The 27,470-nt window shown below is 41.7% G+C and overlaps 1 protein-coding gene across 1 annotated transcript in view; it reads right to left on the bottom strand.

Annotated features, from left to right (window-relative positions):
- LOC141989734 (solute carrier family 9 member C1-like) overlaps nt 1-27,470 on the bottom strand; it is a 293,130-nt gene that overhangs the window by 253,610 nt on the left and 12,050 nt on the right. Inside the window, exons 3-4 of the mRNA XM_074956659.1 lie at nt 17,160-17,283; nt 11,765-11,930 (exon numbers count right to left, since the gene is read on the bottom strand). Coding sequence (XP_074812760.1) covers nt 11,765-11,930; nt 17,160-17,283 — 290 coding nt within the window. The remainder of the gene's footprint in view (nt 1-11,764; nt 11,931-17,159; nt 17,284-27,470) is intronic.

The raw sequence follows: 27,470 nt of genomic DNA, 5'->3' as shown, positions 1-27,470 counted from the left end.
TTCCCCTTGGTGACTGTGACCGATCTTGGCTGCCTGGGAGCTTTCAGTTTCTTGGTACCAACGGTGCCAGAGGGACCCGCTGCTTCGGCCAATGACATGTCCAGGAGCGTTTGCCTGTTAGCACAGCGCCTTTTCTTGGCCAACTCCAAAGTTGGGGGCGTGGTACCCCATTTTTTTTGCTGCCTTCTTGGCAGGCTGATCAGGAGCCTGTGCTGTGGAGGAACCGCCCTTGTCAGAGGCTGAGGTCGGTGATTTCTGGCCGCGTGGAATGCATACCTCAGGCTCAGACATCGGGTGGAGAGACTTCTCCATGAACAGAAGTTTCAGTTGGAGATCTCTTGCCTTTCTGGTGTGGGCTTTCAGTTTGTTACAGTGCCAGTACTTCAGCTGTGAGAGCACCCGTCTGAGAAAGGTATAGAAAACCTGCAGGTAATGCAGCGTTTGAACTCTGGGGAACCAGGCACACCCCTCAGGGATGTACTCTCCCCGTAATGGGGAGGGGAGGTACGAATACCGTGCTGCTGTGGTAAAAAAAATGGAAACCTACAGCCCTATGAGGAGAAAATAAAATAACAGGGATAAAGTAGGAAGGCTAACTATTCTAACTGAAAACTAAAACTAAGGGAAAAGCTTAACTATTCCTAATCTGCAAGACACTGCTAAATGCTCTGACTTGAGCCAAAGGTGGTAGAGAAGGAACTGGGGGGGTCGTTGGTTGCACAGCGCCAGTTAACTGCCTGAAGCAGCGCGAGATGGGGACTGCGCATGTGCAACCCAACCAAGCACTACTTCCTTAAGTCTCTGACTATGAGCGTAGGGGCGCACCGACACCCAAAGTGGAGCACCCACAGGGACATCACTCAAAGAAGAACTAGGAATTCAGTGGAGACAGTTGGGTGAGGTGGATGTAATGTCCACACCTGATTCTAATACTGAGTGAGAGGAAAATTAAGTAAGAGAGAACACAGCAATGGAGAAAGGAATAACAGTGAGGAGGAGACTGGACAACAACAAGATAGTGCCAACAGCAATGACAGTAACAGCCAGGGAGGTGATATTGGCAGTGAAATCACTGCACCTAATCTGGCGAGGAATCTGGATGAAGCCAAGCAGAAACAACTAAGATTGTCAGTACATCAATACAAGGATCCTGGGTAATAAAATGGAGAAACTAGATTCATTGGTGCAGGAAGAGAAACCAGATACTATAGAGATAACAGAAACATGGTACAATAGCAGTCATAACTGGAGTACAGGTATTGAAGGGTATGTGCTGTTCAGGAAAGACAGAAATAAAGGTACAGGTTGTGGAGTAACATTGTGTATTAACGAAGAGGTAAACTGTAAAGAAATTGGGAGTGATGGAATGGATAGAACGGAATCTGTTTGGATCAAAATCACTTTGGGGAAGAAAGATAATAGAGGCTCCACTGGGGTAGTTCTTGGGGCTATCTACAGACCCCCAGGATCCAATTAGGGATATGGATAGAGACTGTTAATTATGAGGAAATAGGGAGAAGGGAGCTCTTTTCCAGTATTCTCCTGAGATATTAACTCTATTGCTTCTAGCTTGATCAGTTCGCTTACCTCCTGACACCTGGCACTTTTGTAAGAATGATCTCTGAAAAGGGACTGAGAAGAAGGGTGATAGGAGGCAGGAATTGAAATTGAATGACATAACTATCCCTAATTACTAGAAAGATCCATTGATCTGTGGTGACTGCCACCCAAGCCTCCACAAAAAAAAAAAACAAGAACCAAAGAGTCGAGTCAAAAGGTATTGATCCTTGTGGATTAATCCAAGATCCTTGACCATCACATCAAATTTGATGCCTTTGTGTCTGACCCGACTGATTAGTTAAGGAAGATCGTACTGAAACTTAATTCTTCTGATATCTAGAGCTCTTTCTAGATTGTTCGGAAGGCCTCTGGTGTTGGGAATATGAAAAAGAATAAAGTGTGTTCCTATATCTGGAGAATCAAGATTAAGGATGAAACTGTTACTGAAAGAAGGATTGTATAAACCCAGTGATCTGAGCACATATCTCAAGTCTTTTAATGAATGCAGAGTTTCATCAGTCTTGGCACTGAATAGATTCTGACTATCAAATGGCAAATCTTCAATAGACGCTTGCACTTCTGTTGGTAAAACCTGAGGGAGATAACCATGCTAATCATCATGATACCTGTAGCCACTCAACAAGCACTGGAATCAGCAGCATTAAAGCAGCTTGAAGAGAGGTTTTAGCAATAAACTGTCCTTCACAAATAGGTTTAAGCTCATCTCCACTCTCTGAGGGTAACTTGTCCTTAAACTCTGACAGCCTATCCCACTACAGATAATCATATTTAGATAGCATGGCTTGATAATTTGCTATCCTGACCTGTAAAGATGCTGAGAAGTACATTTGCTTTCCAACAAGATCCAGTCTCTTGGCTTCTCTCTCCTTAGGGATAGATTTCCCAGCTGTTTTGATCGCTTATCTTTATGTACAGCAACAACCAGTAACAATGGAGCAGGATGAGTATAATATATACCTCAAATCCTATATATGTTATCCAATATCTATAACCAGCACATTTTTCAGTTGCTGGAATGGAGGCCGGGTAGCCCAGAGATCTTTTGCTGGATCCAATATTCCTTCATTAATAGGTAGTGCAATGCTGTTTTGGGATGCTGGCTGTAGAATATCAAAAAGTTAATATGCTTTTTCCAAATGAACTTCTAGTGTTTTTGCCATTGCTGAAAGGTTTTAAAATCATCAACTGAAAATGGTGTAGACTGTGAAATAGTTTCATCAGGCAAAGAAGTAGAACCCAAGTATAGGATCAGAAGGATTTTCTGGCTGGATTGTTATTTCACCGTCACTTAAATTTGTTGTTCCTCTGCATCCTGAACTTCTTGATGAGGAGAGCAATCAGAATTGTAAGAGTTTGCTGCAGGAGACTCAAACAGATTCCATATATCGTGGGAGAACTTGTCCCTGAAATTGCAGAGATTGAAGCCATGAGGGCGAATATGGCGATGGTTGTTGTCCATATGGGAAAGGGACATTTGGCAAATTCGGAGGGAACAAAGGAGTATAGTGAGAATTAGCCTTGTAAGTTCTGTTCTGAGGTTCTTTTTCATATGCTGCCCTAGACTTCTTTTCTCTCCGTCTGTGTGATTTCCTTTTTGGTGGAGGACTCTTGTCAGAGTCGGCAGAGAAATCAGTGTCTTTGGATGAAGAAGCCTCTAACAGAGAAGTCATGACAGGAGATTGAAAGATCTACGTGGGACTCAAAATTGTATTGACATGCTGGTTTAAGGTTTTCATTACAGGTACCCATGCTTCTTTTTGAGGAGAGGATCTGTCTGGTATCGAGACTAAGGAACCCTCCCAGATTGGTGACTTGGGTTCTGGAGAGACCCTGAGGTCTGGTGAAGAAACCAAGTAAGCTTTTGGAGCTGAAAATTTAGTTGCCAAGTCTCCCTATAGTGAGGATACTGTGGATGCCTCTCTCTGCTTTGAAGTTTCCTCTACAGCTGAAACCGCTGGTGCAGAGAGGGCTTTGACCAAAACATCTGGCGCTGAAAAGGAAAATACTGCAAAAGAGTGACCTGAGCACTCTGGTGCAGAGAGGGATGGTGCTGCTGAAGCCAGTGCTGAAGGTGAGGAAGATTTCTGTACCTGCTTTCTGATGTGGTGCAACATCCCAGTCCCACTTTTTCCCGCATCAGCGGTAACTGCTCCTTTGAAGAGCTCCTCTCTATGCTGGGCACCGGCAGTAATGGCTCCACTGAAGAACTCCTCTGCACTGCCAGCAACACAGACAGGGCTCAGTGCCGGGAAACTGACTTAGTCAATATTCAGACCAACATAGCTCGAATGGACCTTTCCATAAGAAAAAGCTTCAATCTAGACTGCCTCCACTTTTGTGTGTGCTTCTTGAAGGACTTGCAGATCGCACACTTAGTGATATGTTCCTCTCTCTGACAGTAAAGGCATCTGTCCTGGGTCACAGTCACAGGAATAATCCCCCCACAAGAGAGGCATGGCTTGAAGCCTGAAGACCTGTGTTCTGCCATAAGTTATTTTTTTATTTTAAGCCTACTAACAAGCTAATTGAAACAGTAACACACTAACCACCAAGTATAAACAAAACAAATTAACTACCATCAGTCTAATTACTAAGTAACAAGATTATTACACAGGAACACCACGTTGTTCTGTCTCACAAGAAACTGAGTGGTGGAGGGGGTCACTGTGCCCAGGTGGGCAGGAGGAGTGGAGTGAGGTCATGCTGGGAGCATGCATACCCTCTAATGGACATTGCTAGTTAAAACATTAACTCCTGTACAGCAGCACATGGACACCAAAGTAGTAACCACATGTGTAGTAATTTTAAAAACAACCTTAATTTCTTCTTTGAAGGGTCTTTGCATATTCCCACTGGTGGGAGTTCAGTCAGCAGTACCACCTGTATGAAGGTGGGCTGAGAAGTTCCAGTAAACAAGGACAGCAGAACTGCCAAATAAGCATCATCTTTTGATCCCACGTCAAGAGTGAACAGATGTGAACAAACTTCTCGTTCTCCCAGAACAAGTCTATATGAAGGAAAAATGGATGGCAACCAGGGATGGTTTTAAAAGTGGGATTTTATTAAACTTAATTTTAAAAAAGTGACTCCCCATATCAAAGGTATTGAATCCTCAGGCTGGATTCATAGATATGCAGGGCTGGAAGGGACCTCAAGAGGTCATGTCTAAGGCTAAAATTTTGTCACAGATATTTTTAGTAAAAGTCATAGACAGGTCATGGGCAATAAAGAAAAATTCACAGAAGTCCATGACCTGTCTCTGACTTTTACTAAAATATCCATGGGGAGCTGCTGGATCCCCACAACCCTCACCCCTCACGGCAGCTGGGCAACTGTGGGCAGCCCTGCTAGCAGCTGTGGGACCCCCCCACCGCCCTGGAATCAAAAATTTAATCTGTTCTTATATGGCTGCACAATAACAGTTGAAATAGATCACAAACTCTTAGAGAACATTCTGGACAAACCTCTAGCTTTTGCATCACCAAGACTTCAGCACATGAACTTAAAGCTATAAAAGTATGACTTGAAAGTGAAATACTAGCCCAGGAAAGAAATTCCTCTAGCAGATCTTCTCTCACGCAATTTCAATAAAAGGACAGGTTTCAGAGTAACAGCCGTGTTAGTCTGTATTCGCAAAAAGAAAAGGAGTACTTGTGGCACCTTAGAGACTAACCAATTTATTTGAGCATAAGCTTTCGTGACCTACAGCATCCGATGAAGTGAGCTGTAGCTCACGAAAGCTTATGCTCAAATAAATTGGTTAGTCTCTAAGGTGCCACAAGTACTCCTTTTCTTTTTAATAAAAGGACAGACGCAAAAGAGGGAGAACACTTGGAGGAACATGTACACAATACTACAACATTTACCAGTGTCTACAAATAAGTCAGAAATAAGTGAGAAAAACAGAGAGCAATGGTACAATGAATCTTTTAAAAGAAACAATCAGGATGGCCTTCACAAGAACACCAAGTTTCCTTGGCTTTGAGAGACTTTTGGAATAAAAAAAAAAAATCAGATGTCTCTGCAGAATGGACTAGTGCTGAAAGGGGAGAAAATAGAAATTTCAATGAAAACATGTCTGGAGTTTCCGAAAAAGATTCGTGAAGGATACCTCAGTATAGTACCATGCAAAAGAGAGGCAAGAGACAGACTTTACTGGCCCAGTATGAACACACAAACAGAAGAAATGGTAAGAGATTGTTGCATTTGTGCAAAGTACCAGAGACTAAACTGCAAGAAACCTGTGACAATTTGTAACACACTTAAAAGAGCTCCACAGGAACTGGCAACTATTTGAACAGAAGAAAACACTACCTGCTGATAGATGACTATTAGTTGTTTTTTTTCAAACTAAACAACATGCTAGTCAGCACTATAGTGAATCACACCAAGGCACGACTTGCTAGACATATTTCTGATAAGCTCATTTTGGATAATGTACCACAATACATATCTGAGGAATTTCAAACATTTGTGAAGGATTGGGGTTTTCTACCCATGGATAGCAGTCTGTATTCCCACAGTCCAATGGACTAGCTGAAAAATATGTACGAATAGTCAAGCAGATACTTACCAAGGTAAATGAACAGTCAAGACTGTAATGATAGTTTATTAAATTACTGTAACACACCTATGGAATCAGGGGCTTCACCTGCACAGATGTTAATAAGCAGGCATTAAAAGAGTATTTTAATACTTGTGAAGGAGTCTCTTTTAACACCTAGAGTTGCAGACCACAATAAAATGAAACACAGCTAGTTAGACGGATGCATGACAACTGAAATCATTCTATAATACAAATGCCACAACACTGAAATCTCACAAAAAACTCCATCATAATTATGCAATATTTAAGGGGTCTGTGGCACCCTGGCACGGTAATTTAACTAGCAGATCAACTCAGGTAATATGTAATTCAGACAGAGAATGGACAATTAGTTAGGTGAATCTGCAGACACCTAAGGACTCTTCATATTGGTGCAACCACACCCGTTGACAAAAAATATGGTCATCTAGTCCATAGAATCTTAGGGTTGGAAGGGACCTCAGGAGGTCATCTAGTCCAACCCCCTGCTCAAAGCAAGACCAATCCCCAACTAAATCATCAGGTAGTTGAAAGCAGCTATCAAATCCCCCCTCATTTTTCTCTTCCACAGACTAAACAATCCCAGTTCCCTCAGCCTCTCCTCATAAGTTATGTGTTCCAGTCCCCTAATCATTTTTGTTGCCCTCCGCTGGACGTTTTCCAATTTTTTCACATCCTTCTTGTAGTGTTGGGCCAAAAACTGGACACGGTACTCCAGATGAGGCCTCACCAATGCCGAATAGAGGGGAATGATCACATCCTTTGATCTGCTGGCACTGCTCCTACTTATACAGCTCAAAATGCCATTAGCCTTCTTGGCAACAAGGACACACTGTTGACTCATATCCAGCTTCTTGTCCACTGTAACCCCTAGGTCCTTTTCTGAAGAAAACACTAACCGTGATACAAAAATGCCCTTAGAACTACCCACCAGGCAGACTGAAGAGTACAATTGTCATAAATATAAAGGGAAGGGTAAACCCCTTTAAAATCCCTCCTGGCCAGAGGAAAAAATCCTCTCACCTGTAAAGGGTTAAGAAGCTAAAGGTAACCTCGCTGGCACCTGACCAAAATGACCAATGAGGAGACAAGATACTTTCAAAAGCTGGGAGGAGGGAGAGAAACAAAGGGTCTGTGTCTGTCGGTATGCTGCTTTTGCCGGGGATAGAACAGGAATGGAGTCTTAGAACTTTTAGTAAGTAATCTAGCTAGGTATGTGTTAGATTATGATTTCTTTAAATGGCTGAGAAAAGAATTGTGCTGAATAGAATGACTATTTTTGTCTGTGTGTCTTTTTTGTAACTTAAGGTTTTGCCTAGAGGGATTCTCTATGTTTTGAATCTAATTACCCTGTAAGGTATCTACCATCCTGATTTTACAGGGGTGATTCCTTTACTTCTATTTACTTCTATTTCTATTAAAAGTCTTCTTGTAAGAAAACTGAATGCTTTTTCATTGTTCTCAGATCCAAGGGTTTGGGTCTGTGGTCACCTATGCAAATTGGTGAGGATTTTTACCAAACCTTTCCCAGGAAGTGGGGTGTAAGGGTTGGGAGGATTTTGGGGGGAAAGACGTGTCCAAACTACGTTTCCCAGTAAACCCAGTTAGAGTTTGGTGGTGGCAGTGGATATTCCAAGGACAAAGGATAAAATTAATTTGTACCTTGGGGAAGTTTTAACCTAAGCTGGTAAAAGTAAGCTTAGGAGGTTTTCATGCAGGTCCCCACATCTGTAACCTAGAGTTCAGAGTGGGGAGGAACCTTGACAACAAACACCACAAATACAATCACCAGATGACACCACATCTGTGTCGCTCCAGATAAAGATTTAAACCCAGAATGGAAGGACTATGGCATGTCCTAATGCTGTTATGAATCAGGAACATTGGTAATGGCATCTCCAAACTTCTTTTATTTATGGGGGGGGTGTATTGTACATATGATACATATATTTGGTACACTGTTAATTTAAGAGAGGCTCAGGAAGTGACTTAGAGACAGAGAGAGAACCTGTATATATCTGCTGAGCTATGCTGCTGAAAACAGAGTATTAATACTGGAAAATGCTAGTTGATAAAAACTCTGTTTAATTTACCCTATCCTACGTAGATCTCCATTCCTGTGAGAAGTCTAATAAAAGACAATACAGTGATGTAGCCTCAATAGACCTTTGCTCTGATCACATATGGCAATTCTCATGTTTTTGATAAGACACAACACTGGTAGTGCAATCAAAGTGAATGAAGAGGATGTGTGGAAAATAGCCTGAAGTGGGACCTCAAAAGAGTTGCTTTCACTTTCCCGGGCAAGGGCCTGTAAATCCTGAATTATCTTGTTCTCTGGGTATTCTCTGGTGATGAAGTGGCAATTTTCTGTAATATTTTTATGAAACCTATGTGTGCCTCCATTTCCCCTATATTTTGCATGGTTACCCAGTGAGAAAAAGGACTGTTTGCTCTCAGGGCAGGCTAAGAGAAACAGGTATGAATGTTGCCCTCGCTGTCTGAACCTGACTGGTTCGTTATAAAAGGACTGCCTGAGGTCAACCCCATATCAGTGGAACATCCAAGAAGACAATGGAAAAGCCAATCATCAGGACATTGACACCTAGCAACCCATGATCAAGGGAGAGATGGATTTTGCCATCTCTCAGCAGGGAAGCTGAGCCCAATGCCCCAGCTCAAAAACAAAGGACTGGTAAGGGATAACAGTTAGTTGCTGGAAGGAGTCAGGGGCTTTCACATGGGAGCTGAACAAGGTCAGACAGAAAGGCAGAGCCTGACCTGAGTATGGGGGTTGAGTACAGCTTAGCTGGGCTTTCAGCTAACCAGACTGGACTTGGACTCTGCTTTAATCTCCATTTCTCTATGCCAAACTACAGATTTACTATTCTGTGGTCCACCTAATAAACCCTACTCTTTTGATAGTGCTGTTAAAGTGTCACTGCAAATACTTGGTGAGGTGCATTAATCCCTGAAGAGTGCATAAGTGTCTACCAGGAGTCTATCTCAGTATGACTCGCTGAACAGAGCTCACAGTATGAAGCAGGAGTGCTGGAGCCGCAGAGGTTCAGTCTAAGAAGGCAGTGAGGCTGCGTAGTCTACCCTGAAGGAAGAGTGAGACTACTTGGGGTCTGGCACACTGAAGGGGTTCCTCCAAATCTCGGGCCGTAGCACTGATTCTGTGAATCTGTGACAGTTCCCCACCCTCTATAGTGAAAACTAAGCAGGCTTTCAGCATGTTCTTTAGTCTTATCTTACCTCAAAGGGACATTTGGATAAGATGCAAGAATTATGCCTTATTTCGCTTTGCATCCAGTGAGTGGTTCCATGCACTCAGAAAGAATTTCTTGAGATACACTGTGTGCAATTCTACCCAGGGGATACCAAGGCATAGCACAAGCAATTCTAGCCACTAGAGAGAATTGGCAATTGATGAATGCTGCTGGGACACCATTCATGCAATAAATTTTTGCCTCACTGCAAATCTGAACCACAGCGATAAAATTATGGCCAAAGCCATGCCTATTTTGACCCTTAAATGAGTGATTCTCTGTGCTGGGCTCTAAATAGTCATCTTGATTTTGAACAGCTATTGGGTTTGAATCATTTCTAGAATCTGAGGAGTTATGAATGGGGTCTCTTTCTCCAGACAAAGCACTGATAGACAAAGCACTGTCTTAAGAAAACACTATTTTCAAATAAAGATGCAAAACATACACATTAGAAATCTTAGAAATTCAAAGTTAATAGCCCACTTTTAAAATAAACATTCTAAAATACAGAATTCCAGTTCTCCAGACCTTCTAGGAGACCTCAAGCAAAACAGGGAAGACAAGACTTCTTCATATTTAAAAACAGCAAAAAGTGGGGAGGGGTTGTTCAATTTTCTCAGGCCTTTTTTAGACAGCATAAAGAATCAAAAAAGGGAAAAACCCCTACTGGAACCAAGTTTTACCCTTGAACAGCTAACATAATGTTAAACACATCTTGTTCCTGTCCATTTTGACTTTCAAATTCACATTTATCATCATGCCAGTTAACAGGACTCCTCAAGGCTGTATTCTAAGAGCCTAATTTGCTAGTGAACACAAGCCCTACAAGAGTTAACATCATAATCCTCCTGAGTGTGGGTTTTTTCTCCATCTTAGGCTCCTCAACCATATTAATTTGACTTTGTGGGTATTAGACCAATTTAATCAAATTAACTCATAAAATTAGCAAGACCCTCAAGATTGAAGATGCAGACTCTAAATCCCCAGAAACCCTCAAAAGAAATCCCCTTCAAGTGAAAAATGTAAGGATCAATATTTTTCTATTCCTAAATGTTTAAAAGATATTAATTCAGAATGACTGCCTACAAGTTGGAAGAATATTTGTAAGCTCTGCCTCCCCATTATACAAATCTCTTAAGGAATAAAAGGTCAAAATTTTATTTCTAAGGTGGACTCAGAAATGTCTTCCCATACCAAAAAGATGGCAAACCTTGTGGAAGCGGTAATTTTATCTAAGGATCCTATAATAATATAAATATCTCTCAAAATAGACCATGACACCTCCTTTTTAGCTTTATGTGCTGCTGTGGCTTGGTCATCTCTACAGCTTGACTCTCCTGGATGCAAACTATTAAGATGCTCTCAAATTAAAACCTAAGAATAATAGAATCACGTATGAGAAACTTCAAAACATGTATAAGGCTCTTCTTATTTATTATGCTTTTTGTAACATCACAAGATTCACTTCTCATGCCCTTCTTCTCTCTTACACAGTGGCCAGAAGGAACATGTGGTTCCAGTCCTGAGATCAGAATGTCATCTCTAGAACCATTCAAATCCAGGCCTCTTTTGTCAGAAGTTTTTGGGGGACGCTTTAGCTACAGCTGTGAAAAAAAAAAAGTTTCAGAATCTTAGCATGTTCCCTATGCTCAGAGAGATAAGGGACGGTCACTTTTACTTCAAGGTTAAGAATTTTAAGGGCTTTGGCAAAAAATCACAAACTACTCTTTAGCTCCTTTCATTCCCTCAGAACGAAAAGGACAAAAGCTTCCCTTATAAAACATTTGGTCTCCATCTATGTTATATATATTGAAATATTTGTTTTAGTTAGATTGTCACTGTAACACTCACTATGGGTTCTAAAGAAAAAGATCAGTAAAGAATAGTTTTTGGTTTTTTTTTTAAGTTTGCTCTTGCCCTAAATATACTTTGGCTTCAATGACATTCTGGCAGAGGCTTTTGTTTTAGCTCACATTAACTTGTCTGAATCCAAAGCAGACCTCCATAACTAACAGCACCAGTGATATTTGGATATATATATATATGATGGAGTGTTTTGATAATTTTTTTGTTGCTGTCCACCACATTCATAACATCATTTATAACTTCTGTTTTATTATTTTGGGGAGTTTTCCTCGTTTATTCACAAATATTAGCACTTCATTTTTCCCAGTCCTCCTCCCCATTTTTGCTTTCAAGAATGCAATAAGCTCAAAAAATAGCAAGAGTGATGAAATACAGCATGCCCCAATTTCTGTATTGTGTGCAGGATTATTTAAATCTAAAAATATTCATACTTTCCAAACTGTTGGAAAAATTGACATACCAATGTTTTTCACAGAAGCCACAGACAGGATAGGATCTGTTGTGCTAAGAATGATTCCAAACAACATGCTAACGTGCCAGTTCCAGTTATACTTATTGATTTTATAAGTTAACCATCCAATTAAAGTACAATTCAGCAAAAAGCCAGGAACTGAAAGTAGCAATATCTGTGAAGACAATTCATAAATGTATTATTAGATTTTAAAATATTCATAGATCCTATTGTATCACAAGATTATTCATTTTATATTCCCAGACAAAAACTATGTTAAATTGGATTTAAGGTTGACTGTATACAAGTAATTTAAAGGTGCAAATATTATTGAGATATTATAATTATCCCATAAATAAGCATTGCAAACCCTAGGAAATTCAGAGTTAAGGTTAAATTAATAAAAACCCAACATGTTAAGAAATTAAAACAAACAGTTAAGACATGTGAACAACCTTATTTCCTCTTTGTGCCGACACCTTGCAATAACCATACAATCACAAGTGCATAATATCACTGCTTATAGCGCTGGATTAAATTTAACTGATTTTTTAAAACAGTAGATTTTTTTTTAAACTCATGGCATCACTACAGGACAGAGTTGCGGCTGCATGGGTGGCTGAATTGTGAATTGCTTTTTGTATTATTCTGGCCACTTCAAATGATATCACCTATCACCTGTTATTCTTTTAACTGTTCAAAGAGGCTTCCCATCAAGTAAATTGTTAATGGGGGCTGTTTTAACTATCCTTTAGTCACCTATAGTAGTTTAAAAAAAATATTGTAAAGCTGGAAGCTTTAATTTCTTTACCAGACTTGCAAGCACACCTGCACTGGGATTTGAAGCAATAATCTGGATGTCAATATGAAGAACCCTCAACTTCCTAGTGTTATGGCAGGAGTTTACAAAAACAACTAGCCTCGCTAACAAATTACCAATATTCAGCCTACAATCTGATGTATTTAAGTGGCACTTCCTATACCCAGTCTGGTACCTTCCCCAAAACATCCCTCAGACCCTGAACTGTGCACTAGAACCCAGGTGGTGTCTTCCCCTTCACCCTGCCATGTAGGTTTGAGAGAAAAGTGCAAAGGGGACAGCCAGAGACTCCAGCTAGTAGGGCAGAATCAGTTAAAGCACCCCTTTAGTTTTTTGGAGAACTTTCTACAGTTTTGACTGAACATTTTTTTTTTGCCCTGTGCTATTGTTCCAGCCCTCCTCCACAAGCTCTTCACCTCAGTATCACTCCTCTTACCCTCTTCTCCCCTGTTCCCCTTATCCTCTTCCCTTCCCTTGAGCTTATCCTTCCTCCTAACTAAACCCAGCAAAAGAAAAAAATAATAGAACTAACATGATGTTTGCTGCCATCACATTGTTCACTCTGATTGTGTGTTATACCCTTTCCCCACCCTTCAGCTGTCTTGTCTATTTAGATTGTAAGCTCTTCAGAGCAGGAACCATATTTTTGTTCTGTGTTAGTACAGCATCTAGCACAACATGCTTTATTTTTTTCAGTGTACTTAGCATTTTATAGCACTTATATGTTCAGAGCAGAGGTCCCATTGACCTCACTTGAGAGTTCTCAGCACTTCAGCAAATCAGACCCCTTTGCCTCATGCTGGGTACTCATAAAATGATGAACACACCATGGACATCTATGAAAGTTTTGGTTTAAGTGACTTGCCCTGCATCACAAAGAAGCTCTGGGGCATAGGCAGGGACAGAATCCAGTTCTCCAGTGTGGTATTCAACTGTCTTAACCATGAGGCAATCCTTTCTCTTCCTGCAGTTCCCTTCCTCATTCATCACACACTTTCCAACCTCTGCAACAAATGAGGCAGGAATCCTACATACAAGATCCTCATTCACCTAACAACCCGAATGAGTTCCCAAAGCACAGTGCATCAGGTGCACTAAATGAGGTAGGGGTCCTGCTGAAAATATGCTGTCAGATCATGTAACTAAAGACTGTATCAATGAATAAACAAGAGGGCCAATTAAGGTTGCATGAGCACACCTAATTCTGTAATTTCCTAACTTTGCATACTGGACTTTGCAATCTTAATATTCTTTTAAAATTTCTGGATGCAATTTCCTTTTTAAGAACCCATAAAACTGAAAAAAACAAAAATTCCTTTCTGTGGAACCATAATAATCCCCAACGCAGTCTTCAGCAGGATTGGGATGATCTCTAGAGCCACAGCACAATCCTCTTTCACTTGAGTTATTGTAGTAACTGGTAGTAGTATAAGACTTTTCCATGTGAACCTGCCACTAGAGGGGGATGGAAACACACTTGACCCAAAGGGTTTCACAACTATTTGCTAGAAAGCAAAAGAATGTTCAGACTCGAGAATAATATGTTAAAATTTAAATTCTGTCAGGGAACGTAGTAACTAGTGGTTACAGACTCTTCTGCTCCTGTCCCCCACAAGCCTTTCCCTGGCCCCTTCTACTCCATCCCCACCACGTCAATTCCTGCCCCTCTCTGGCATTGTCCATTTTCCCCCAGCTTAACTGCTGCCTCTGTCCCCACTCATTGCGCCTATTGCTCTTATCCTTTGCTCCTGCCCCTCTCCTCTACTCCTTCACCGCATCTCTTTCCCTTATCAATTCCCACATCATCTGTCCCTCGCTGTCCTGCTCCTATTCCCCTCCCCCCCGCTCCTAAATCCACCCCTGAGCTCCTGTGTGTCCCTGCCCTGCATATCTCACTCCCTCCACCCACACTCCTGATCCTTTTCCATTCAAGTCTGTCTGTTTCCTCCTCCTCACTGACTAGATGCCAGCACCAGCAGCACTGAGAGCACGGGAAAGACAGTCTGCCTGCTCTCTGTCCACATACCCAATGCCAAACAGCATCCAGCAGCCAAGAGGAGCAGTTGCAGGGAAAGTCCTGCTCATCCTTTCCAACCCTGGGATAGTGTATGCACAATCCAGTCAGCATACAGGAGTTGCAAGGGGACAGGGCATGCTCAGTGCAGACTGACTCTTTGGAGAATTTAGCTGTCAAATTCTAACTAGACTCCACTGAGCACGTGCCAAATTTGGGCAAATTTTCACAGACAAAGTAAAAGGCACAACTCTGACACCAGGGCAACCCTGCCCCAATGACAAATGTCAAGTATCTTGTTCCACAGCCGAGAGGTGCTAAGTTTTTCGATGAAAACAATTATTCTTTTACATGGACAAAACAATGTGTTTTTCCATAACCTTGTTCTTGGAAACAGCATTATCATTTTAGCTGAAACTTGCCAGAAACATTCCAACTCATGCAGACCTCTAGCATGGAATTTTTCATCCCAAACAGTTTAACTTTGTCAAAGTTATAAGCAACTGAAACACAATCTTATAATGAAAAACACATGCAACCTTAACTACTGAGACATCTATGTTATGTTTATTATTTTTATATATTTAGGAGCAACTAATTAATCCTCATCCATTTATGTTTTTTCATAGGTAGAAGCCTTACTCGCTGTTCAGTTAGCTTTGTTTATCAGCAGCAGGCAGTGCCAGCCAAATCAGCATCTTTTAAATAACTAGTTTAAAAGAGCAGCTGTCGAAGGAATACTGGAACTGCAGTGGAGAAAGGCGCACCTGTGCCCCCTCTCAAGATTGTGGAGCAATTCTGGATGTTGAGGGATGGGGGCATGCTAAAGAAGAAACGCTTCATGCTCAAAGATAGTAGAATTAGCTGGAGGTGCTGAAAGTAGCACTCACTCCACAAAAATTTGTGGCAGCCTGGGTAACCATGGGACAAATCTCCCTGAAGAGATTGGGATGGACATCTGACAGAGTGGTGAAGGAGAAAACAAGGTTTGGCAGAAGTCTCTTGAGGAGTATACTGTGTCTTTTACAGTGAAGTTGCCTCAAAGCTCTCTGCTGAGCAGACCTTTTTTAATACCATCTGTGATGCTGCACTCCATATGATTTTATGAAAATATGCTAATGAGTGTGAATATAATGTAACTGGAATATGCTTCATGCAAAAGGTCTCTTGTAAGGTATCATTACAAAGCTTATAATCTACTGGGTACGGTCATCCTATTTGTATAAAGGTATCACTCTTGTATCTGAAACTATAAATATGAAATATAGCTCTGAGGTCCTATTGTAATTATGCAAAGTGTGGGCCATTATTGGTGGTTTGGGATCTTGATGGCTCCCATCAACTAGGACAATTGGTTGTAAATGGCTCTGTTTACTTGCAAGCCTTCCTGTGAGTCAGGTGAGGAAGAATGAAGGTTTGGGGTCTCACAGGATGTGTGACCATGTCATCTGGTACTGGAATGCATCTTAAACCTGGTGCTTTCCAATTAGAAGGAGGCCAGAGAGACAAAAGATTCCCGCCTTGTGCCAAAGCTATAGAAGGGGGTGGAACAGAAAAAAGGGGGCTGCAGTCATGAAAAATCCCCTAGCTACCACCTGATCTGGAACAAGGACTGTACCAGGGGAAAGGATTGGGCCCAGACTAGAAAGGAGTCTAGTCTGTGAAAGAAGCTTATCAGAACATCTCTGAGGGTGAGATTTACCTGTATTCAGTTTCTTAAATGTATTAGGCTTAGACTTGCATGTTTTGTTTTATTTTGCTTGGTAACTTACTTTGTTCTGTCTGTTATTACTTGGAACCACTTAAATCCTACTTTTTATACTTAATAAAATCACTTTTGTTAATTAATTAACCCAGAGTAAGTAATTAATACCTGGGGTAGCAAACAGCTGTGCGTCTCTCTCTATCAGTGTTATAGAGGGCAGACAATTTGAGTTTACTCTATATAAGCTTTATACAGAGTAAAACGGATTTATTCGGGGTTTCGATCCCATTGGGGGCTGGGTGTCTGGGTGCTAGAGACAGAAGCACTTCTTAAGCTGTTTTCAGTTAAGTCTGCAGCTTTGAGGCGTGTGGTTCAGACCCTGGGTCTGTGTTGGAGCAGACTGGCATATCTGGCTCAAGAAGGCAGAGTTCTGGAGGCCCAAACTGGCAGAGAAAATGGGCTCAGAGGTAGTCTCAGCACATCAGGTGACAGTCCCAAGGGGGTCTCTGTGACCGAACCATCACACCCTCCCTCACAGGCCTTAAGATCAGCACTGGTAAGATAGAGACACTGAGGGCTGTGACCCACCCCAGTTCTCTCTCCCCAAGACTTCTCTCTTCTTCACTCCAGGTTGAGCTAGGCAAACTCCCAACTCACAGATGAGGTGTCACTACATTTTAAAAGGTAAAAAGGTTTCTAAAGTCTTATTGCTCCAATGAAGCTTTTCCTTTTCTTTTTAAAGTTTATAATGTATACCAAACCATTGCAACCACTTTACAGTCACAAAGAAAAACAAGGACACAATTACCTCTTACCTTTTCCATATAATGAACTCTAATAGGAAGTTTCTGAAATCACATCTTACCTGCCAAAATGATTTCCGAAATATATAAAAATCCATTTCAAAAGCAGCAGTAAATATTATAACAGGTGTGAACATATGAAGAAACAGGAGCGGATCAATTTCTGCAATGTATTCTGTCAAAATGCTAAACTGACAATACAAAAGAAAGATAAGTACACTTATTAAGTGATTTCTTGAAAAAAGTAATATATGTTATGGAATGGGGGAAAAATAAAAGTTTTTTTCCTATCTGTAAATCTGCAATGATATTAAGTAATCATCATTCTAGACCAATTGGTTTCCCTTTGCTGTTCAAACTGTCAAGACAATGTGATCAATCACCGACTTCTAAATATTTGTCATTCTCCTCTCACCAAACTGCATTGCCTCTTTCAACAATTTGGACCAATGGGCTCCAAGTAACAGTGCCCACAGGCTCCCCACCTAGGGAGGAAATGACCATTACAAAATGACAATGCTCAGCACCCACCTAAGGCCAAGCATCTGTGAGGCTGACAGGAAAAGTCAGTAGCGCTTTGTAACAAATATATGTGGACTGCCAGATGACAGCCTTACACAACTCTTTCACAGAAGGCCTTTCCCTCTAAACCCAGGACCCTAGTATGAAAGATACCTGGGAAGAAAACATTGCAGATTTATATACAGAAATAAATAAAGGTTACTTACCTGTAACTAGAGTTCTTTGAGATGGACTCTGCATATTTACATTCTTGGGATGCACCAACCAGTGCAGCTTGGATGGTAGAACCTGCTGATACAGTGTCCATTAGAGCACTTATACACCCCTCCTACTCCTTCCCTCATCATTCAAGCACATTCTGAGGGGGAGGCAATAAAAGGAGTCATGGTGCCACCTGCTACCTCAGATCCTGACACTGCTAATATAGAGTACAAAATTGACTAGAACTCAGCAGAAAAGGGGAAGGCAGACTGGGAGTATGAATATGCAGAGTCTACCTCAAACAACTCCACCTACATGTAAGTAATCTTCATTTCTCCTTCAAGTGTCCTCTGCATATTTCTATTCTTGGGATCATTTGGCAAGCAGTAAATAAAAAGGTGGAGGGACACAGGTTCCCCCTAATTAAAGACTGAAGCACCACTCTGCCAAACTGAGCCTGAAGTCTAGCTGCAAAATCTAAAGCATAATGTTAAATTAAAGACTGACTAGAACTCCAAGTGGTAGCTTTGAAATTTCAGTAAGGGGAACACGTCTAGCACATATAACAGGGGTAGCAATTGCTTGAGGAGAAACAGAAGAGATCTTATAACTCTCCTCTATATACTGCCTAACCCATCTAGACAAGGACTGTGTAGTGATAGCTTGACCTTTAAAATTTCCAGCATATGAAATGAATAATTTGGGAGAAGCCCAAAACTCCTCAGTCCTATTCACATAATATGACAAAACTTGTGGCATCTAAACAATGTAATCTAGACTCCCCTTATGAGCATGAGGTCAAGGAAAGAAGACCCATAAATTAATAGATTAACATGATAGTCCAAAATTACTTTAGGACAAAATATGGGCTGATGTCTAAGTACAACTTTGACTTTATGAGTAAGAGTGTAAGGAGGGTCAGCAATCAATGCATGCAGTTCACAAATTCTTCTAACAGATGTGACAGCTATTATAAAAGCCGTTTTAATGTAAAGATGAAATAAAGAATACTCTGACAGAGTTCAAATGGTGGAAACATACGTTTTGTTAATACCCAATTTAAATTCCATGGAGGAACTGGATTTTTTACTGGCAGATACAAGTTTAATAAACCCTTCAAACCTTTTTAAGAGTCATGTGAAAAGATCGATTTACTATCAATAGGTGTATGAAAGCTGCTATTGCTGCTAGATGTACTTTACGTGAGGCAAACACACACATTTTTAAAATTAAATAAATATTCTAAAATACACTGAATAGGAACTGACGCAAGATCAATATCCTTATCATAGAATTGTAGAATCGTAGGAATGGAGAGGACCTCAAAAGGTCATCTAGTCCAGTCTCCTGCACTCATGGCAGGACTAAGTATTATCTAGACATGGGGTTCTCAACCTTTTTCTTTCTGTGCCCCCCCAGTATGCTCTAAAAACTCCATGGTCCACCTGTGCTGCCACAACTGGTTTTCTGCACATAAAAGGCAGGGCTAGCATTAGGGGGTAGCAGAGCTCAGGGCTCTGGGCTTCAGCTCTGCACAGCGGGGCTTCGGCTTTCTGCCCTGGGCTTCAATGAGTCTAACACTGGTCCTGCTTGGTGGACCCCCTGAAACCTGCCCATAGCCCCCCAGGGGGGCCCAAACCCCTGGTTGAGAACTGCTGATCTAGACCATCCCTGACAGATGTTTGTCTAACCTACTCTTAACAATCTCCAATGATGGAGATTACACAACCTCCCTGGGCAATTAATTCCAGGGTTTAAACACCCTGACAGTTAGGATGTTTTTCCTAATGTCCAACCTAAAACACCCTTGTTGCAATTTAAGCCCATTGCTTCTTGTCCTATCCTGAGGTTAAGGAGAATAATTTTTCTCCCTCCTCCTAGTAACAACCTTTTATGTGCTTGAAAACTCTCATGTCCCCTCTCAGTCTTCTCTTCTCCAGACTAAACAAACCCAATTTTTTAATCAAACAATTATACACCAAATCTTTTCTATATCAAATCATAACATTTTCTAGTCGACTGTTCTTGAATTAAAACACATTGCGCAGCTAAGGAGCAAGATTTCTTTAAATATGTTACAGTCCTATTCCCCAATCTGCTAGATGTAACAGTTAAGGATCTGGATGAAAGACTCTCCCTCGCTGCTAGAACAGCATGTCTGGTGTTACTGGTAGAAGTTGTAATTTCCTTTGGATAAGAGAAATAAGTCTATGTATGTGACACTCTGTACCTCAAAATAGGAACTCTGAAACCCCCGTATTCAACACTGTCATATGATCATATGTTTTGTACAATGCATGTCTTGTGAGGTATCATTTTAAAAGTCTTGATCTGTTGAACCTTAATATCCTGTTGAATTGTATGTACTATCATTGTATGTGAAGTTATGAAGTATTTCTATATGTGTTACTGAAATATATTGTGAGGTTGGGAGATGCCCACAGCTGCTCTTTTCAGTAACAACAAAGGAGCAACTATCACTGGCCAGACAGGCGTTGATGGCCAATCAAGAAGAATCCACTATCCCAGAGACTCCTCAGCAAAGATCCTTCTAGCAGCTGGAAGAAAGTATAAAAGAGCGACAGTGACATCATCACTTGGCCTCTCTCCTCCCCCATCTCAACACCTGGAAGATTGTTTGGAAGACAAAGACTTTGAACTGGGGAAATTGGTCCCAAGCTGGGAAGGGAATCCAGCCTGTGTATTGAGAACTGTGAGCTGCCTGTAACATCTCTTAGGGGGAAAGACTTCTTAGTCTGTGGAATTCAGACTGTGAATTTATTTTTATTTCCTTTGTAACCTACTTTGATCTCTATGCCTGCTATTTCTAATCACTTAAAATTTATCTCTCTTTAGTTAATAAATCTGTTTTATATTTTATTTAAAACTATGTCTTTGGTTGAGGTGTTCAGGGAATCTCAGCTCTGATTACAAAGACTGGTGCATGTCCACTTTCCTTTGAGGAAGCGGCAAACTAATTAATGAGCTTGCACTGTCCAAGGTATATTTCTGGGGTGCAAGGCTTGGGTGGAATTGGCTGGTGCTTCTCTCTGTATGATTCATGAGTGGCTTAGAGAGCATCCATGCAATTTCGCAGGGTGTGAGTCTCCACGTGCTGAAGGCTGAGTGATCACAGCACCTGGAAGAGGTTGGCTGCTTGTCATAGCTTTGTGAGTTAAGGAGTCACATTGGTCCCACAGTTCCAGGCTGTATCCCAGGGATCCCATCACAATGTACCATTGCTGCTTCTGCCCTACAAGGGCAACTAGTATCATTTTGACTGAGTCCAGCCTGATCTTTGCCAACACATTTAATATTAATAGCAAAGAAGAAAAAGAATACATTAGATCAATCCCCCAACTGGCAAAGAACACATCTGTCAACTAAATATCTGAGCCTGCTCTTGAACAGAAGTGGGGGCACATGGTGTTGAATCTTGTTGTGAAAGGACCTAAGTTCAGAAAATCCCAAAGGTTGAAAACGTCCTAAGTCAGAGAATCCTTTAGTGACCACTTGGGCATCGGAGTAGAATCCCTGCTCAGCTAACCCATGATCTCATTGTGAATTCTCGCTACCATGTAGGGTGATCGGATGGACTCTGTAAAATACACCCGACTCGTAGCTATATAGACTTTTTGCAAAGTTGTTATGAACAAGTCCTCCCTATTTGCTCAGTTGTTATGAACAAGTCCTCCCCCTTTGCTCATATAAAACATTGCTGACCTATCATTTGTGGCAACTTGATCTACTGTGTTCTGTATTTGTGGGAGAAATGACTTGAGAGCTAAATGTATGGCCCTCAGTTCTAACACATATATGGGAAAATGAGAATCTTGGTGATTCCAGAGACCTCAAATGAATAGATTGCTCAGAGAAGTCTATGCTGTGATAACTGGGTTTACAAGTTTACCCCAATTGTGAGCTCAAATATAAAAAATATGTGAAAGTTCGTAAGATGCCACAATAACCTATAACAACAAATGCTGATGGGAAATAGGTCAAATTAATAATGAATAGTATAAACAGGTGCAAGAGAACCAGACAGACACTAAATTAATCCAAATGAAAAAAAGGTCATGTTGATGTACTTCAGGGACTACAGAGAAATCATGTTTGGTAAAAACAGAAGATGTAGAACCAGAAATTAATGAATCAAAATTAGTGTTTTGGATATTAGGCTTAACTGGTGGACAAAATAATGAGAAGGAACTATTCAGCCCACTTTTCCCCTTCCGGGTGTTCTTGAAAAAAAAAATCATCCCGTGTCCCTGCACAAGCCATCTCATCAGCACGACTCATCTCATCTTCCCTGACCCCCAAGAAAAAGAAGCAGACCAGACTGAAAGACTTTCTTCCTGAGAGGAAGGCCATTAGGCCTTACTTAAGGAACTTTGTTTCTCAATTGTGAGTCCTGAAAATCATATCGTGACATCCAGTCCTCAACCCATCAGTGGGGATACCTAATTGCTAGCATCACAGAAGTACATAAGATCCTGTTCTGCCTCTCTTCCTTGTGTTACCTTCTGCTTCTCTTGCCACTTACTTACTCCTATCCTATATCTCATTCTCTCTGCCTTTCATCAAACCCTGAAATCAGCTGCACTGCATCAGCACAGTGAAATGAGATGACTGCAATCCTGCCCTAAGGAGAAAAGACCGAAGCAGATGACATCCCTGAACAGAATGTAAACCAGAGTCCAAGCAACAGGTGCCACAGTTGATCTGCCAGCCAAAGCATCCATTCATAACTGATGAGCCACCCAGTATCCCAAAAAACATCAACAAAAGCTGTATTTCCCCCACCTTTTCTATCCTATCTCTTCTCTTATGTGCTTCTATTTGTTAGAAACAGGAGAAGTAAATACTAGGGCTGTCAAGTGACTAAAATAGTTAATCATGATTAATCGCAGTTTTAATCACACTGTTAAACAGAGCAATTAAACTCCTGTTAAACTCCTTTTACTAAACTAGGTGAGTTACCTTCAGCTGAGCGAGCCCTTATTTGCAAGGGAGGGTGGATTTTATCTTAGGGACTCCGCATGCAGGAGGGGAAGAGAGGCTAGTGCAGGGAGACTGAACTTGCCAGATCCCTATTCTCTATAGGATACCTCCAGAGCAAGGAGCCAGCTGGGGGCACTGGGACATGGCGTAGGGTGGGGACTGGTCCCCACAGCAAGGGGAAGGTCACGGGAACGAGGGGCCAGCCAGGGGCAATGGGGCATGGGGCTGGGGCGGTTCCTGGAGCGAGGGGCAAGTGGGTGGTCAGTCGCCATAGTGAGGAATCAGCCAGGAGCAATGGGGCACAGTGAGGGGATAGGGTGGTCCCCAGAGCAAGAGGCCAGCCAGAGGCAATGGGGCAAAGCGGGGTCATGATCCCTACTTCTCCGCTGTAGCTGGGATGGGAGCCACTTCCTCTTCTCTTCCCACGCTCTGGTGGCAGCTTGAGTTACTGCGCCTGACTGGATGCTGTCAGATCCCTCTGCAGCTGATGCCTCCCTCCCTGCCCAGAGGTATGTTATTAACATGTTGCAACAATGCCTCAGTAGGTCACAACTGAGAATGCCAAATTCAGGAAAAACTGCTGAGAAATCGGGCAGATACCCTCCAAGACTGGTTTCAGAGTAGTCACCGTGTTAGTCTGTATTCGCAAAAAGAAAAGGAGTACTTGTGGCACCTTAGAGACTAACCAATTTATTTGAGCATAAGCTTCCGTGAGCTACAGCTCACTTCATCGCTTCATTGCTCCAAGACTGGTGGCTAATCCCTCATAGGATATACCAAACCAGCAACAAAAGTAAACTTCTGTTTCACCACACTGGCTAATAAGAAGTCATGAAAGCAGTTTCCTTAGGCATTCTAGTCCTTGTATTACCACCGAAAACATTAGTCTTAGTCTTAGAGATGAGTGGTTCTTTAAGACCAATCTCTTAAAATAAAAGGTTCTTCTGATCCCAAAGGACCAGCCACACACCCAGGTCAATATATAACTTAGATCTTACCCAAAAATCTCACTGATAAACGTTTATTCATAAAAAGAAAAGGGTGAGTTAAAATTGATTAAAGGAATCAAATACATACTGTAATTGCAAAGTTCTTGGTTCAGGCTTGTAGAAGTAATGGAATAAACTGCTGGCTTGATAAGTCTCTGATTGCTTCCAAATCAGTGGAAGGTCCTCAGTCCATTGGTTATAATGCTCCCATTAGTAGAAGTTCAAAGTCCACAGGTTTGAGCAGGAAAGAGGCTGGAGCAAGACAGAGGCAAAATGGAGGTGTTTCCAGGGCCTTTTATAGCTCTGCCATGTGGAGGGAAACCCATTGTTTAAAAAATAGCCCTCAGCACAGCTAGTGGAAAATCACAGATAAAAGATGGGAGTTTGGAATCACATGGGCAAGTCACATGTCCATGCATAATTTTGCTTTGTCACAGCAGGAAAGCCCATTATCTGTAGATAGGCGTCTCCCATGGTCCATTATGAGTCAATTGTCTTTCTGACGGGCCATTCAATTTGAATAGTTCCTCCAAGATATGGTGGCTAACTATCTTGTGGGCGTTACCCCAGAAGCAAACATTTGAAATCCCCAGCTATAGAGCCAATATTCATAACTTCAAATACAAAAACGATACATGCATACAGATAGCACAGTCATAACCAGGAAATCATAACCTTCTCATAGACATCTTACATGCCACATTTTGTACAAGATTTGTTGCAAATATAGAACGGTGGTTGCAACAATTGTCATATTTTAATCACATAACATCACACATGTTAAAAAAATTAATGTGTTAATTTTGTTTTCAGCTAATTGCAGGCGTTAACTGTGATTAATTGACAGCCCCAGTAAAGACCCTTTATACATCAGGAATGAGAGTAAAGTTAACCCTTTCCTTTTCATCAAAAAAGTTTTTCTGAAAATGAGACTCTCATATTTTACCTCCAAAAGGAGGTAAAGATTTTAAAGGTTTTGATCAAGTTTGCAATGCAGAATCATTCACTTTCATTTTCAGTATAAATGCTTGTTTTACTTTTTTTTTTTTCCCTTGTGTTTGATCATTAAATTTTCAATTTTAGAGTGAGTGCTTTTGGGTGTTTGCCAAAAATCAAGTAAACCAATGTCTCCAAAAAAAATCCAAAAAAACCAAAACCTCTTTGTATCACTGTTTTTATGTTGGACAGTGAAAGCGTTTATGAGGTACCACAGTAGGTGAATGTTCCTTGACTGTCCGTTCTTAATATTTAGGATCCAAATGTCTCAGATCTGTAGATACAGGGTTTCTCTGACTGGAATAGGGGAGCCAGGTTTCCAAGGGTGATAAGGGTAGCTGGGAGATGGTCAATATGCTGAAGGCATCCATGGTGGTGGGAGGGATCACAGGCCTCAAACCCAGGGCCACAGGCTGCACTCAGGACAGGACTGCCACACAGCAGCTCACCCAAGTAACTAGGGAAGGGTCAATGGGACGGGCTAGTTCACAGAGGACCCTGTTCCCAAAGCTCCCAATTGTGGGAAACATTCAACCCTCCGATTGGCTAAGGAGTACTATATGAACCAGGAAATAAGAGGAAGTTGCCCTAGCAACTAGACCAGTGGTTTTCAAACTGTGGTCTGTGGACTTAAGATTTCCAAAGGGGTCTGCACCTCCATTCAACATTTCCACACATTAAAAAAGGTTGAAAACCACTGAACCAGAGGAATCCTTGGCTGTCTGCGACTACAGATCCCTCCTCCTTACCTGGCTCCTGAGCCCTGCATTCCTGCCTACTCTTGGTTCCTTTCTTTCCATCCCAGACCTCTGTCTACTCCCAGTTCCTGCTGTCCTGCCCTATTCCAGGTCCCTGCTCCTCTGCCTTACCCCTGATGCTATCTTCAGGTCTGACACCTAGCGGGCATCCAACTTTGTCTCCAGCTCTGATCTCTGGCTTGGCACCGGACTCAGGCTCTGACCTTTGGCTTAGTACCTGATGCGGTCTTTGTTTTTGACTTCCTGCAATGACCACTAAGCCTGAATGCCCATACCCTGTTCATTACAGGTGGGATATACCAATACTGCCAATTATGCCAATCCAGCATCATCTAAAAATAAGCCTAGTGCAGTGGTTCACAAACTTCTTTGCACCGTGACACGCTTCTGACAGCAAAAATTATTACACTACCCCAGGAGGAGGTACCAAAGCCCAAGTCCACCCACTCTAGGCAGAGGGCCAAATCTGAAGCCCAAAGGCTTCAGTCCTGGACAGGGGGCATGTAACCTGAGTCCCACTGCCCAGGACTGAAGCCCTTGGGTTTCGGGCTTCAGCTTTGGCCCTGGGCAGTGTGGCTCTGGCTTCAGCTTCAGCCCTGGGCCCCAGCAAGTATAACACCAGCCCTGGCGACTCCATTAAAACAGGATCGCGACCCGCTTTGGGATCTCAACCCACAGTTTGAGAACCCCTGGCCTAGTGAATAGGATGCCTCTTTGAGACTCAAATCAAGGAGGAAAGCCCTGCTTCAAAAGAATAGGCCAAAATCACTGTCAGATTGGGCTCTTCTTCGGAATGCAGATCCAACCCCAGAGCAGATAACAAGACACCGCGTGATATAACAGAAGCTGAAACTTGAAGAAGGGATAGCAGCAAAACAGAATTTCTTGGAGAACCAGTTGGAGTCTTAGGTGTTGGGCATAGGATGTCCGGTACAATATCCCATCTCAGTCTTTTGTCAGGAGGAGAAAATTGAAATGGATGTTCCTCTGTTGGCCACTTTATTATTTTAATTAAGGAGGTAATTGGGTCCAAGATTTGTTGTGAATCCGCATGACCTGTGCCATAACTGTAATAGTAGGAACCAGATGAGTTGAAGTACTTGGTTCTGAGGACTTTTTCAGATCTGTAATATTACTACAATTTGGAGCTCTCTTGTTCTTAGAGCTCAGAACCATACTATGTTCTCGATCCAATGAATCAGAAGGCTTCCCTGGTCCAGTTTAGCATCTCTTTTTCTCAGAACCAAAGTATTTGGTTCCAGAATGGTATCTGGTGGTTTGGGTGTCTTATCTGGAACCCTCTCCAACAAAGGCTTTAGTGTGACGGAGACAGATCAGAGGATTTAGCTACTGAGAGCTCAGTAAAGTTGGAACTGGAGCTTGGTGCTAAGGCTGAATGATTTATCACAGTGGCGATCTTGAATCCAGAAGTACTAGGTGCTGATTGAGGCCTCCTTTCTCTTTCTTCAGATCTGTTAAATACCTGTGATCCAAAAGTTCTAGCAGTCAGAGCCTCCTACAATAGGAGAGTCTGGAATCTATTCTGTCTCTCCTTTATAGTCCTAAGGAGTAAATGTGCTACAAATAGCACAATAAGAAAAATGTTCTTCCTCTAGGCTCTTGAAGCATCTGGGATGGGTGGCAGATGCTGGGAAGACTGCAGGGCATGACACACATTTTTTAAAGCATAATTCTTTGTCTTTGGATCTGCGATCAACGCCAGTACTAAATCCTACTAATATCTTAAAACAATTCTAAAATCTAAATTCACACTAAAACGATGAACTATTAGCTAACTAACTAACCTTAATGAATGCTGAAATAGTAAGATACGTATCGGAAAGCTACAATCAAAGAGATCAAGGGAGGTCTCTGTCTATCTCCTGCAGTCTGAACTGTCTGCAGC

Source organism: Natator depressus, chromosome 6 (assembly GCF_965152275.1).
Source record: "Natator depressus isolate rNatDep1 chromosome 6, rNatDep2.hap1, whole genome shotgun sequence".
Classification (NCBI taxonomy): Eukaryota; Metazoa; Chordata; order Testudines; family Cheloniidae; genus Natator; species Natator depressus.
The sequence above is the reverse complement of the archived record's forward strand: the minus strand, read 5'-3'. Positions and strand labels throughout refer to the sequence as shown.